Source organism: Pituophis catenifer, unplaced genomic scaffold, assembly GCF_029215685.1.
Source record: "Pituophis catenifer annectens isolate HBS135680 unplaced genomic scaffold, rPitCat1.0.hap2 SCAF_2, whole genome shotgun sequence".
Lineage (NCBI taxonomy): Eukaryota > Metazoa > Chordata > Lepidosauria > Squamata > Colubridae > Pituophis > Pituophis catenifer.
In genome coordinates, this window is record NW_027256882.1 from 282,855,271 (window position 1) to 282,870,778 (window position 15,508).

The 15,508-nt window shown below is 39.3% G+C and overlaps 1 protein-coding gene across 1 annotated transcript in view; it reads right to left on the reverse strand.

The window, feature by feature from the left end:
- Positions 1-15,508, reverse strand: part of DCC (DCC netrin 1 receptor) — a 764,852-nt gene that overhangs the window by 415,438 nt on the left and 333,906 nt on the right. The window contains exons 6-7 of the mRNA XM_070934567.1: positions 6,316-6,470; positions 709-829 (exon numbers count right to left, since the gene is read on the reverse strand). Of these exons, the coding sequence (XP_070790668.1) occupies positions 709-829; positions 6,316-6,470 (276 nt within the window). The remainder of the gene's footprint in view (positions 1-708; positions 830-6,315; positions 6,471-15,508) is intronic.

Sequence of the window (15,508 nt, forward strand, 5' to 3'; positions counted from 1 at the left end):
GGAAAGACAGCAGTCCAGGTTCGAGACCTGAGCTCCACGTAATGGGTCGAGCTCCCGTGACTTGCCTCAGCTTCTGCCAACCCAGCAGTTCAAAAGCATGCAAATGCAAGTAGATAAATAGGTACCACTTCAATGGGAAGGTAACAACGCTCCATGACATCACGTTGGCCACATGACCATGGAAATGTCTAAAGGCATTCAAGGCTCGATGGCCTTGAAATGGAGATGAGAATAGTCCCCTATAGTCAGCAACAACTAGCAGACAAAAATCCGCAGGGTCTCCTTTATAATAAAAAAATAGTTAGCTTGAACTCTCCGCGTATGGGTCTGGTTGTTCGAGGCTGACATAAAGCTCCTGAAAAGTTCATCTCAGGAATCAGCAGAAGTAAAAGCACCACTTAGACATGGATGTGTTTCTATCCACCCAGATGGTATTTCTGCCCAAGGGAGATATGCATCCATCTAACATACTCCATAGCTCTGATGAACTCAGAGGTTTCTCACTTCCCTCTAAGGGCAATTCTAATGGCTTCTTCCTGAAGTAGAAACTGCTGAGGCATGTCATGAGTGATTACCCACCACTGTCATTGCAACCAACCAGCATATGAGTAAGGATGCTGCCATACATAGGAGAAAGTTGCATATTTCAAAGCTCTGTTAATCATACAAATTGAAACGGGAAATTCTGAACATTCTTTTGCAGCTTACCAGGTTCGGGGATGATTAGCTGTGCACTGGTTTGTGCATTCCCAGCTTCGTTTTCAGCTACACACTGGTAGAAGCCTTCATCTGATTTTACTAAGCCCAGAATCCGCAGATTGCTGCCTCCCTAAAGAGAGAGACACAAGCCAAAGGAGTTATCTTGGAGCTGTGAATTCAAGGAAGGGATCACATTGGGAACAACTTGTTTTGAGTACAGGTAGTCCTCGACTTCTGACCACAATTGAGCCCAAAATATATGTTGCTAAGTGAGTAATTTGTTCAATGAGTTTTGCCCCATTTTCTTTACCTTTCTTGCCACAATTGTTAAGAGCGGTCACTGCAGTTGTTCAGTTAATAACACAGTTGTTAAGTGAATCTGGCTTCCCGATTGACTTTGTCAGAAGGTCACAAAAGCGGATCACATGACCCCAGGACACTGCAACCGTCACAAATATGAGTCCGTTGACAAGCGTCTGAATTTTGATCACATGACCACGAGGATGCTGCAGCAGTCATGTGAAAAACGGTCATAAGTCACTTTTTTCAGTGTCATTGTAACTTCGAACGGTCACTAAATGAACTTTTGTAAGTCAAGGACTACCTGTATAGATAGTCGTCGACTTAGAACCACAATTGGGAGTAGAATTTTTGTTGCTAAGCAAGGTGGTTAAGTGAATCACATCTGATTTTACAAACTTTTTGTGTGAATCACGGCAGTTATTAAATTAATCCGGTAGTCATTTATTTGTTTGTTTGTTTGTTTATTTCTGTTTATTTATCAAAGGATGATCCGAGGTGGCGCAGTGGTTAGGGTGCAGTACTGCAGCTACTTCAGCTGACTGCTAGTTCAGCAGATCAGTGGATCAAATCTCACCGGCTCAAGGCTGACTCAGCCTTCCATCCTTCCGAGGTGGGTAAAATGAGGACCCAGATTGTTAGGGGGCAATATGCTATTTAGCATACTGTCTTTGGTGTAAGCCGATCAGAGTCCTCGGAGAGTGGGCGGCATAGAAATATGACTAATAAAATAAATAAATATAAATAAATAAATAAATAAATTCATATGCCACACATCTCACTGTCATATGACTTAGTTGTTAAATGAATCCAGCTTTCCCCATTGAGTTTGCTTGTCAGAAAGTGGCTGGGAAGGTTGAAAATAGTGATAGTTCAAGGCAGGAGACCCTCTACCATCCCAGACAAATGGTTATCCAGTCTATTTTTTGAAAACCTCCAGTGATGGAACACCAATCACTCCAAGAGACAGGCTAGTCCATTGATTAATTGTTCTGTCAGAAAATTTCTCCTTAGTTCCAGGTTGAATTTCCCTCTGTTGAACTTCCACCCATTGTTTCTTGTCCTGCCTTCTAGTGCTTTGGTGAATAAGTCAATTCCCTCTACTCTGTGACTTCTCCTCAAGTATTGGAAGATAGTTATCATGTCCCCTCAATTCTTCTCTTTGATATGTTAGACCCATGATGACGAACCTATGGCATGAGTGCCCAAAGTGGCACGTGAAGCCATGTCGCCTGGCACGCGCAGCCTTGCCTGTTTGTCTTCTGGATTTCTGGCACGCATGAGCACACAAAGATTAACTGTCTTTTGCACTCATGGCAGTGCCATAAATCGCTGTGTGCATGCACACCGGCCAGCTGGTTGTCAGGTGCGCATGTGTGCCAGAACCCAGAAGTTTGGCTTTTCTGGAATGCGATCCCTTCACGCACACGGCAGTGCCAAAAATCGGCCTGCACATGTGTGCCAGCCAGCTGATTGTCAGGCGCGCATGCGCACTAGAGCCCAGAAGTTCGGCTTTTCCTGAGTGCAGCCCCAGCGAGTGTGTGCATGTGCGCGCAATGTTTCCGTGTGACCTTTTCGGCACTCAGTACCAAAAAGGTTCACCATCACTGTGCTAGACAAACCTAATTTCTTCAACCATATATTGTACTTGAATTTCCCAGAAAGTACAGAAATGGGATGGACAATTCATTTCCCCCTAAGTGGACTTTCCAATATACTGAGGTAGCTGTCACATGACTAGAAATGAATAATGAGCTTCAAAATTTTGTTTAAAATTGAGAGATGAGTTATGATGAGCAGAGTGCATCTGTTGTATTTTAAGAGATCAGTGACTAACGTTGTTTGTACTTATCAGGATGAAGTCATTTGTATTTTTCGCTGTTTTTCCTTTTCTACACCCTCTATTTTTTTAAAAAAATTGTAGTTTGTATTAATTTTTACTTTTTAATTGTAAGTTTTAATAAAATTATATGAAAAAGTGAGCTGTCACATATCCTTATTTTCTGAAATAATGTTGATTTGAGCAAGGCTCTCAAATTTTCTCCTCAGGGAGATAAAGATGATTCATACTGAATCCTGCTGAGAACCTGAGAAAAATGGTAAAGATGACAATGTTGATATTTATATCTTTTGTTTTCTGCATTTGCCTTTTTTTTTAAAAAAAAACAGCAGGTGTTGTTTTATAGTGCTGTTTTATTCTCAATTTTATGCTTTTTCATAACAGGTATTTCTAAACTATAGCTTAGCCTAGGATGTTTGTAAAAAAGAAGAGAACCTAGAAGAAGACAATAACAAAATAAATAAAAATAAATAAATTTAAACATTACTAATACATTGCGTCTTAACATTTTCAGCATGTGAGATTCCTAATTATAGAAGAAAATAGTTATTACAAAGCCTAAATGTTAACTTCATTGAGAAAACATTGAATGAGACAAATATATAGATACCGTGTTTCCCCGAAAATAAGACCCTGTCTTATATTTTTTTGAATCCTGAAATAAGCGCTCAGCCTTATTGCCATGTGCTCAAAAGCCCGACTGGACTTATTATCAGGGGATGTCTTATATTGGGGAAAACAGGGTATCTATTCATATGTATCTCCCCTCATCGCTATCCTAGAACTTTAATAAAATGTATATTTTTTAAACAAATGTGCTACTCTTATTTGTTTACGCTGCTATAAAGTCAAGACTATGCTGTTAAAAGAACGATAATGCTGCAAAGCATAAAGTATCTTACATTTCTTATCTAGCACTTAAAATGGATATTAAAAAACATTTCCACTATCTTGCATATGAAGTGTATTTGCATTGTCAGTAGGTTCATTGTTTTCTTCTTGTTTTTTAAATATTTCTTCCGAGTAAGAAAAATAATTTGAAGGTCAGTCTGTTCTACAGCTACAAAATTCTAAGCTGGCACCCTCTGCTGTAAAACTTAGATTTCTGAGTGAGAACACACAAAAAAAGTAGAAGCAATTCTGCTTAGAACTGCAAAATAAAATCCCAGGCAAGCAAACTTGCATTATCTGATTGTCTTTCTTATAAACAATAATAGGTAATCTTTTCTGAAAATAAGGAGAAATGATTCCAAGCCATTTATAAATAAAAGGTGTTTGATTTAGATCATCATTGTCCATTTATTGACAGCAGAGTCTTGTATCAGCAGACTAATGGCCTTATGTATGAGATGTGTTACATCTCTTACAACCAAGTTGTTAAAAATGGGGAAAAGTATTGTGCGGTCAGTAAACTTCTTCTGAAATAAAAAATAACATGCCACATTTGTGAGAGCAGAGTCGTCACACAGGTATCCATGTACAATACAGAATATTAACTTTTGATTTAGCAGTTCTGTTAAAAATATTACAGAAGTTCTGTATCAGTGTGCTTCCTTTCTGAGATATGTGTGTATATGTTGTTTGATAAAGTCTCAATTTTCATATAACAATGGGCCTTTTCCTCAGCGGCACAGTTGCAGTCACTGATGATATTACCTAATTGGGCAATGAAATATCTGCAAAAAAAACAGCCATTCTCAAAGAGCATCAAGGACCCCACACATCAAATAATTTGATCTGTGGGGTTCTTGGTGATCTCTCAGCTTGATTGTTTTTTTGAAGAAAAAAGGCTCAGAGAGCACCAAGGACCCAACAGTTTAACTTGAACTGCACATACTCATCACAATTTGATCTCAAGCCCATTTTTCTGTGAATATGCATATGCATATGCCCAACATTTTTTTATTAGATCTTTCTATAGTGATCATGTTCTTACAGTATTCCCTGTTAGGCCAGGCAACAAATTTATACTGTAGTGCTGCATAACTTCTTTGACAACTTTTCTCTGTTTTCTGGAGGTTTTCTGAAACCTCCTGGCCTCAAGGAGTCCCTTCTGCCCTTGTTTCAGATTTAAACATGAAAAATACTACTACACCATTTTGAAATTATTGGGCCTGTGGGAGATTGAAAATGGGGAATTCCATTTTTCTTTTTTCTCCTGACAGGAAATTTTCTTCAAATGTATTTATTTGAAGAATAAATGTATTATTTATGTTTTTATTGGGAAGAAGTTCCTTTTGGTTTGTTAAAAAGTACATGTACAAAAGACACACATTTTTTTAAACATATAACTAAAGAAGGAAGCAAAATCAGAATGAGCCTGCTTGGCATGATGGTCTGTGCTTCCTTTATATATGGCAGTGTTTCTCAGAATAACAGAGTTGGAAGGGACCTTGGAGGTTCCTAGTGAAATCCCCTGCACAAGGAGAAGACTCCATACCATTTCAAAAATGTGGTTGTCCAATCTCTTCTTAAAAACCTCTAATGATGGCACACCCACAATTTCTGGAGATAAGCCATTCCAGTGGTTAATTGGTCTTATTGTTAGGAAATTTCTTAATTCTAGGGGTTTTCTCCTTAAATAGTTTCCATCCATACCTCAACAAGTTTAAGATATGTGGTCCCAAAGGTGCTTTTTCAGGAGGCAACTGAACTTTGTTTTTTTTTTTGAAGTATCATCCAAGAAGCTTCTTCAGCTCTGTCAGAATAGTGGGGAATGGAAGAATTTATATCCATTTATTATATTTATATCTTCCATTCCCCACAATCCTTTCTGGATTTCTGGATGTTGAACATCTTAAGATTGCTGAGGCTGAAAAACACTGATATAAGGGTTATCGCTCTGTAAACTGTCTGGTGAGTTCAAGTTTAAGTCAATGATACTGAGTGTAGCAGGCCATGGTTGAGGAGAAGTCACTGAATAAAGCACATTTTGAATAGGGCTTTGTACAAATAAGATATGGGTGCTTTATTACTTTAAACATATGTCAGAATTGGAAGAGTATAATTGGAAGGGTATTTTTGCAAGGAATACTACAAATGTTCTTGACTGGGTCAAGATCACTCACTTAACCTGCATTGGAAAGTATACCTTCTTATAGATCTGATTTGGTCTACAAATCTAGCTAAACTATTGCATAGTGTTATGATATCATCACTCCCAATAGATGACGACTAATTAAAATCACCCATATAGGGGAAAAAAAACCCTATTAGAAAAGAGCAAGAGTGGGGGGAAAATTACAGAAGGTCATGGGGGAAATGGCTTTCACCTTTTTCCTCACAATCCTTACTTTCAAAGCAATCATTTAATCTATGTACTTTATTACATTATTAGCTAAGTGCTAACTTTGAAAGCCCACCTTGCTATATTACCATTAAAAAAAAAACACAATTTTTTCCAGAATCATTTTACAATTGAGGTTGAAGCTGTTGAACTGGTTTCACAAGGTGTAATAACAAGCACTGATAATTACCACTATCTGAAAATAATCACTAGGAATGACAACTTCTCCATTCTTGATCCATTGTACTGTAGGGGCTGGTTTTCCGGAGACAGCACATTCAAACTCGATGTCCATACTTTCATAGGCATAGAGATTTGAAGGGTGAGTGATAAACCACGGAGGAACTGCAAGAACAAAGAGAAAGAGAGATCAGAAATCAAGGCGGGAATGAAAGCTGTTATCAGAAAGCTGATATGCAATTATTTATCTGTGACAAATCCTCAGCTATCAGACAAAACCTAGTCAGTAGATCAAACTTGGTTGGATAAGGTATTGGTCTAATATCCAGGAGGCTATGAGTTCCAGTCCTGCCTTAGACAAAAAAGCTAGCTAGGTAACTTTGGGTCAAACACCAGGAGAAGATGAGTTATGATACCACTTTAGGCACGAAAACTGGCTGGGTATCTTTGGGAAAACAGGAGAACATTAGTTCTAGTCCTACCTTAGACATTAAAGCTGGTTGGGTGACTTTGGACCAATCAGCAAGAGACTGTGAGTTCTAGTCCCACCTTAGATACGAAAGCTGGCTGGGTGATTTTGGACCAATCTCTCTCTCTTGGCCCAACCCAACTTATAGGGTTGTTGTAGGTAAAAATAGGAGAAGGACAGGATATTAGGTATGTTCACCACCTTGAGTTATTTATAAAAATAATAAAGGCAAGATATAAATAAATAAGTAAATAAATAAAAATATACCATCCAAATCCATAGTATTATGATAGATGGTCTTTTACTTAACCTGTGATTGGCTTTACAAAATAAACCAGTATGAGCTACAGTTTTCCAAGCCTGAAGGAAGAAGATGTAAGCCAAATGATCTTTTCAGAGGACAAATTCTTATTAAGCTGGCAATTATCTGTTGCCTTGTATTACTATAATGTATTAACACTTTTCCTGTATAGTATGTGATATGCTAATTTAATTTAATTTCATCATTATCATAATACTAGTTATAGTATGATAGAAATTTGCAATTCAAGGGAAACTGCTAATAACATCACATTTCTAATGAGTTTTTCTATCATCAAAAAAGACGGGAGGTGGAGGGAATCTATCCTGTTCGTCAGCTTTCAACAAGGGAACAATATTCATTATTCTGAATATTCATAGCTGCAAGAAAGCCAGATTAGATTTTTAATTTTCAGGATAGCATTCACGGCTTGTTTTTTGACATGGAAAATGCAATTGTGTTTCTGAAGCAGCCATGCGTAATGTCTGAATAATATGGTTTTTACAGTTGTATCAATACAAGGAGGAATTATCTAATAGAATATGCATGTATAACTAATATTGAGTACTTTGGGTTGCAAAATTATCAGACCTATAGATTGTTATATTTATTTTACCCTTATTGATAGCTAAAGAAGCAGTTTGGGGTAGTAGTTAAAGCAGTTAAAGTAGTTAAAGGTAGAGAACGATGGCCCCTTTATGACTGAGCATGGCTGGCTCAGGAATTCTGGGAGTTGAAGTCCACTAGTTTTAAAAGGGTCATTGTTCCCCACCCTGGGTTAAAGCATCAGGCCCAAAACTGGGATGAGGTAAATAACCATCAACCAAAGGACTTTTATGAAATATGTAAGCCAAGAAAGAGAAACATATGTTTATTTAAAAATATACATCCTTGGTCGTCAGCAATTCAATATTAAAACAACCATATCAAAGCTCACAACTTTAAAATAACAAGATCAGAATCAAAAACAAGATATTAGAAGCAGATCAAGCACTATACTGTATATATATAAAATTTATATTTCACAATATGCTCCCTCCCACATGCTGGGGCAGACCAGGTGCCTCGATAGAAAAACACTTTAGATAGATAGATAGATAGATAGATAGATAGATAGATAGATAGATAGATAGAGCATAACTTAAGTGTATATATAGTGTATATCTTTGATAATGTTAAACAGTTATCGAAGTTAAACGAAGCAATGTCATTTTTCAAAGAAGAAGAATACAGAAAGCTGAACAAAAATAACCAATAATGATATTAACTTGATATTACTAGGTGGCTCAGTGGCTAAGACACTGAGCTTGTCAATCAGAAAGGTCACCAGTTTGGCGGTTCGAATCCCTAGTACAGGGGGTTGGACTAGATGACCTCTAAGGTCCCTTTCAACTCTGTTACTGTTAAGTCTGTTAACTTTCCAGGCTTGTATCCTGGTTGATGTGATGGGAGTTCAACTCCCATTATTCCCCAAACAACATGATACAACAGCTGTAGAATTATAAGAGCTAATTTATTTGCAGGGTACTAGATTTCACAAAGGTGAAGAGGAATGCGAGAGTAGGAGATCAAAGAATTTTTGTAATCAATTCCTACCTGTTCAAAGGAGATATTAATAAATCATTTCAAAAGAGAACGGGGTTCAATTTCCTTCTTCTGCCAATATACCACTGACAATGAAACATTACTGGGTGACTTAAAAAAAAAAACATTTTCTTTTTATTTTCTGAAAACTCTTTTACTCCATATTAGTATCTCATTCTACTTCGTGACAAGAACTCAGATGCCAAGAAATGAAATTCTGTATCAAAGACATGTGAGTATTCGAGCTTACAATGAAAAATGCCAAGAATGTTCTATAATGAGCCCACAAAGGTATCTCAGCAGCCAATTGTAAGATTGCTGGCAAAAGGAAAGTACATGACCAGGTGACTTTACCGTTTACTCAAAATGTCTTCTTTGGAAATGACAATCTCTTTCAGTGAGTAGAGGGTAAAGCCAGGGGAAGGCAGATAGAATTTGCTCTTTTCAAATGCATTGGGATTTATTGTGGTTATTCCCAAGACTAGCACGACTGTCACCTAGCTCTTGAAGAGACAGTTGAGGAAATGAGAAGTTAGGAAATAGTCTGGTGAACTGATGAGCACTGGAACTAGGAAATTGTGCTGTTATGGGGAGAAAGAGAGAGAGAGAGAGACAGGGAGGGAGGGAGGGAAGGAGTGAGGGAGTGTGTGTATGTGTGTGTGTGTGTGTGTCCGCCAGCAGCCTGTGGAGCTGGCAGCAGAGTCGGACAGTGAGGAGGCTGGGGAGAAACATGGGCTAGTCCTGGAATCTAGGGAAGGCCCGGACGAGGGCTCTGTGTCGGAGGCAGAGATGGGGCCAGGGCCATCTGGGAGTGATGTGCAGACTCCGGAACCCCCAGAGTCAGACAACAGAGAGGCAGAGGAACAGGAAGAGTCTGTTCCTAGTGCACGCATGTGCAGAGCTGCCAAAAGGCAAGAGCAGCTAAAGCAAAAGGGACAACTTGGGAGTAAGGCCAGGAGATGATTGGCCCCTCCCATAAGGCTTAAAAGAGAAACAAAGGCACTTGGGCCTTTCGCAGGAAAGCAACGTTGTTAACTCTGTTTCCAGTCAGCATCTCTTGTTTGTTTCTGAACTTCGTGGGGTTTTGCCAAGTAAGGCCTTTGGCAGGGTGTCAAAGAAGATAAAGGTTGGTGATTATCCCGAAGGACTTCTTCCGAAGGACTTGTTTTGCAACTAATTGGGACTCAGCTGGAAATTAACGTAATTGTCAGCTGTTACAATAAAATGGGTTTGTTTGGGACTAATTGTGTATTGTAATGACTCAGTAAACCTAGGTCACAACAGAGAAAGAAGAGGAAAAGAGGGATATCACAGGAAAGGGGTTGAAAATCCATGTTCTACCTCAGTTTGTAGATTACTGGAGACCTTGATCTCTGGCTGCTGTTCCTAAATGCCAAATCTAATGTAGCATGTGCAATTCTAATCCATATTTTAAACTCAGATTAAGTTGTTCTGTCCCCGTAGCATGCACACACACAAACAGACAGTCAGGAGTTAATGAATCAAACAGTCAGGAATTCCTTTAAGATAGCAGTCTTGGCAGCGAACCATGAACTGCCTTCCAAGAGATTTTACTCACTAAGGGAAGTTTTTTCTTTTCAGTCCGATATACCAAATTAATTCCTCAAAGCAAAGAATTGTCAAAGTCCAGTCTGAAGAAATCCAAAAAGAGATTCTAACAGGGTTCTAGAAACACGATATGACTTCCGAGCTTTTCAATTTGTCCATCACAAGGCCTGAATAGCCGACACATCCCCTTTTATCCCTTGTGGGATGTGGTCCAGTGATTCAGCTCAATCTCTGGCCCGCCCACGCCTCTTTCTCTGCTGCGCACGCTTATCCTTCCGACACTGTCTGGGATCCAGCCAAAATTCACCCCCCTCGCTCTCTATCTGCGGCTGCTCCAAAGTGCCTTGCTCCTGGCATATCTCTTCTTGGCCTTCGGAGGAAACCTGAGGCATTGCCAGAGAGGAGAGTCCTGGAGAGGGAGGCCTTGCCAAATCCTCTCCTTCACCTTCCGAGTCCTCTCCCTCTGTTAGGACAGGCTTGGGGGTCGGAGTCACAATATAAGTAAAGATGGCATGTACGATCAAAACTTGAGAGAATAAGGTAAAGGGGTGTCTGTTTGGGAGTTATGCTCCCCTGGCTTTAGGTATTATAACAACCTTGACCTCAATAAACAGGCAGTGCACTGGGGCACTTCTCCATTAGGAAATTAAGATTGTCATTAGACCTAACTACTTCCAGAATAGCTGAAGTTTCCAAGTAGTCTTCAAGGAAACCCACACCCGACAGGCCCAAGGTCTGGATTATGCAAAGAGGCTTCAGAAACAGCTCAACACATAGGGACAGGGTGTAAGATGTGGGCACAAACAACATGAACAGCCAAATAGTTGACATTGTGTGCAGGAATATCTGCACTGCAGTGATGGATTCCTCCCGGTTCGGCCCGGTTCTGCCGAGTCGGTAGCGGTGACGATATGATGTAACCGAACCGGTTCTGCCCCCCCTGCTCCCCACACCCCCCTACGTTATTCTTTTACCTTTTATTTGGCCCCACCCCCAATCTATTGCTGCCTCCTGAGTCCCAGCTGATGGGCTATAAGGAAAAAAACTGTTTAAACTCTTGCTGCGGGGCTTCAAAGGGCCGCCCTACAGCTGATCAGTGTTAAAAGAAAACAAATGAGTAGACCAGTGCCTGCAAAAATACATGAGTAGACTGATGCCTGCAAAAATACATGAGTAGACCAGTGCCTGCAAAAATAAATGAGTAGACCAGTACAGCTCTGCAAGCAGTTAAAAGCCTAGTAGACCAGTACCTCTGCTAAATCCTAAAGAATTGTCACATGACCATCAAGCCACACCCACAAAATAAGCCACGCCCACAGAACTGGTAGTAAAAAAAATTAGAACCCACTCCTGCTGCACTGGGTAGGGGCTAGACCAGAGATCTCCAACCTTGGCAACCTTAAGACTTGAGGACTTCAACTCCCAGAATTCCCCAGCCAGTAAGACTTGAAGTCCACAAGTCTTAAAAGTTGACAAGGCTGGAGGCCCCTGGCCTAGACCATCCCAAGTTCAGATAAGAGATTCCACAGAAATTCATAGAAAATAACAGGGGCTAAGATCCTGTGAGACTTCCAGATCCAGACAGTAACATTGGTGAGAAGGAGTATGAGAAGCTGGAGAAGTATTAGGCCCTGAAGGACGAACTAGAGAGAAAGTGGAAAGTAAAAGCCAAGGTGATCCCAATAATAGTAGGGAGGAACACTTGGGGCTGTGACTCCTAACCCAGAAGAGGGGCTCTAACAGATCTCAGAAATGACCAATATAAGTTCTCTATCCAGAACAGTGCAGTGCTAGGAATAGCTAAGATCCTGCACAGAACACTCAAACTCCCAGGCCTTTAGTACAGGACCCGAGTTTGAGGCAGACACATAGGAATGAGAAGGAATAGGCACTTAGACTTATATACCGCTTCATATAAGGTGACCAGATTTTAACATTGGTAAAGAGGGACATTGTGGGCGTGGCTTATTTTGTGGGCGTGGCTAGCTGGTCATGTGACTGGGTGGGCGTGGCTAGCTGGTCATGTGACCGGGTGGCCATGGCTATGTCTATAGGGTAAGGTGAACAGATTTTAACATTGGTAAGAAGGACACCATTGTGGGCGTGGCTTATTGTGTGGGCGTGGCTTGGAGGCCATGTGACTGGGTGGGCGTGGCTACCTGGTCATGTGACCAGGTGGCCATGGCTATGTGTATAGGGACTACTCAGAGGGCTGAAAAGTCATTTCTGACAGGTCCTCACACTTTTGCCTGGTCCTCACACTTATGACCATCCTCACATTTATGCCCGTGCAGCATTCTTAACAACCATATCACTCATTTCACAACTGCTTCTCTTCAACAAGGTGACAAGATAGGGCAAAAATGTAAAATGTGAGGACAGTCGTAAGTTCGAGGACTGGTCAAAAGTGTGAGGACCAGTCAAAAATAACTTTTTCAGCCCTCTGAGTAGTCCATATGCACAAAAGGACTAACCAGAGAGCTGAAAAAAGTCATTTCTGACAGGTCCTCGCACTTTTGACTGGTCCTCACACTTATGACCATCCTCACATTTATGCCCATGCAGCATTCTTAACAACCATGTCACTCATTTCACAACTGCTTCTCTTCACCATGATGACAAGATAGGGCAAAAATGTAAAATGTGAGGACAGTCATAAGTTCGAGGACTGGTCAAAAGTGTGAGGACCAGTCAAAAATAACTTTTTCAGCCCTCTGAGTAGTCCATATGCATTAAAGGATTACAGCAATAGAGAGGGATGAAGGAATGGAAATTAGAGTAGGAGTGAGGGTAAGAGAGGGAGGAAGAGAGGAGGAGAAGGAGAAAGAAAGAGGAAGTAGGGAGGAGAAAAAGAGGGTGGGGGGAAGAGAAAGTAAGAAGGAAAGAAAAGAGAGAGGTGGTAGGTTTGAGGAGAAAGATTGCTGTACAATAAAAAAGATGAAAGGGAAGAAAGCCAACCCCAAGTAAATATAAAGATATTAAGATAAAGAATGAATTGTTAAACTTTAAAGAATAAAAGAGAACAAATATGAATAAATAGCAATAATTAGAAACACACATACAAACATACAATGTATTTTCTTTGAACAGAATATTTGGCTGGTTCACAAATTTAAACAGCGTTTAGTCATTTCAATTAAATTTACAATTTCTATATTTCCTTTTTGCCATATTTATTCCTCATCTATTTTTTAAAAAAACCAACATTACCCTTCATCCTCATCTCTAATCTTAATCAAATTCAATTTTTCCCTTCTATTCTATATTATACCCCTTCCCATTGTCATCTATTTTTATATCCATCCTCACATTGTTTAATTATGTAATTATGTAATACAGTTGTTTAATACAAATTCAACATTTTAATATAAATCAATTAGTTATAAAACTATCTTTTTTGTATATTAATCAATATGAACATGAATATTCCAATTATTTCCATGCAATCCAATTTCTTACAAATCAATTAATTATATTTACCAATAATAATAAACCAAATAATTTCTCCCATATATTCCTCCGAACCACAATTTAACCATTTCTGCTTTCAACACAATATACAATTAATAGTATCTCAATTATTACAATTCCCTAGTTAAATACAGCTTTTTTTCCTTTGTGTTTTAAAATCTTGAACTCTCCTCCTAAATTTCCCATTGTTTGCAGTTTTTCACCTACCTTTTTTGGGGAGGAAAAATAAAAATAAAAATAAATCTCTCTCTGCCTCATTTTGTCACGCTGCACCAAAGACCCTGGTTTCGGTTTCGTTTCTGAAGCTTAGCTAGGGGAAAAAAAAACTGCTTTACACTGATTGCCTGTAGGGCGGCCCTTTGAAGCCCCGGGCAAGAGTTTAAACAGTTTTTTTTTTCTTCTAGCCATCAGCTGGGGCTCAAGAAAAATCGGGACTTTTTTGAAACGTCGCGGGACGCGGGACAAATTGCTCAAAAGCGGGACTGTCCCGCCAAAAGCGGGACGTCTGGTCACCTTAGCTTCATAGTGCTTTACAGCCCTCTCTAACTGGTTTACAGAGTCAGCATATTGCCCCCTAAAATCTGGGTCCTCATATTACCCACCTCAGAAAGATGGAAGGCTGATTCAACCGTGAGCCGGTCAGGATCAAACTGCTGGCAGTGAGCAGAGTCAGCCTGCAAAACCACATTCTAACCACTTTGCCATCATGGCTCTTATATAGCAATAACACGTACACTTATATACTGCTTTACAGCTCTCTCTAAGCGGTTTACAGAGTCAGCATAAGTCAGAGTCAGAAGCAAATTTTCTAGAAATGTAATTAAAGCTGTTAACTGCAGTAAGACAAGAGAAGACGAAGAAGAGAAATCACAGACAATCAAATCACGCTCCTGTTTATTGATAGGCAATAAACAAACAGCTTGCACTGGGTTTGTTTTTTTCTCTGCAGAAAATTAGGAGGCGCAAAGCAAAGTGAACTGTGTTCTTAAGGCTGCAAATAAAAAGATTGCTGCTATTATTATTATTATTATTATTATTATATTATTATTATTATTATTATTATTATTATTATTATTATTATTATTAGTCATATTTCTATGCCACCCACTCTCCGAGGACTCTGGGCGGCTTATACCAAAGACAGTATACTAAATAGCATATTGCCCCCAACAATCTGGGTCCTCATTTGACCCACCTTGGAAGAATGGAAGGCTCAGTCAACCTTGAACTTATATAGTAAATATAAGTATTGTATGTATGTATGTATGTATGTATGTATGTATGTATGTATGTATGTATTGGAAATATATATATTTCTATTGGAAATATAGAAAAAGATTCCATTTGAATTTTCACATGGATTTTAATTTTAAATACCGACAACCTCTCTTATAATTCTTGATTCAGAAGTAGACAGAAGAATCACAAATCTAGGAGGGGAATAAAAGCAAGTAAGTTTAAACCCGATCAATGTTCATGATTTATTTTTCATCAAGGTTTTGTCCCAAGGATGCCCCAAGACAGCAAGCCTAAGAAAGAATAGAAATCATAATGTACAGCTGGAATTTTATAACTTGCATGATGCAGCTCTGAGATAAGAGAAGAAGAAGGGGAAAAAAAAATCTCTGGGGGTAGAAGCTGAAATTAAAATAAATGTGGAAATATTAAAAAGAAGGATCACAGCTGAACTAGTCTACTTTCTTCCTATCCTGTCAATTTGTTTGCTCTGGGGAGTAGATAACCTTTGTTCTCAGCTCTAAAAGTTAAGTGCAAAAAGATGAAAGGGAATCAGACTAAGCCTTGCAGTTA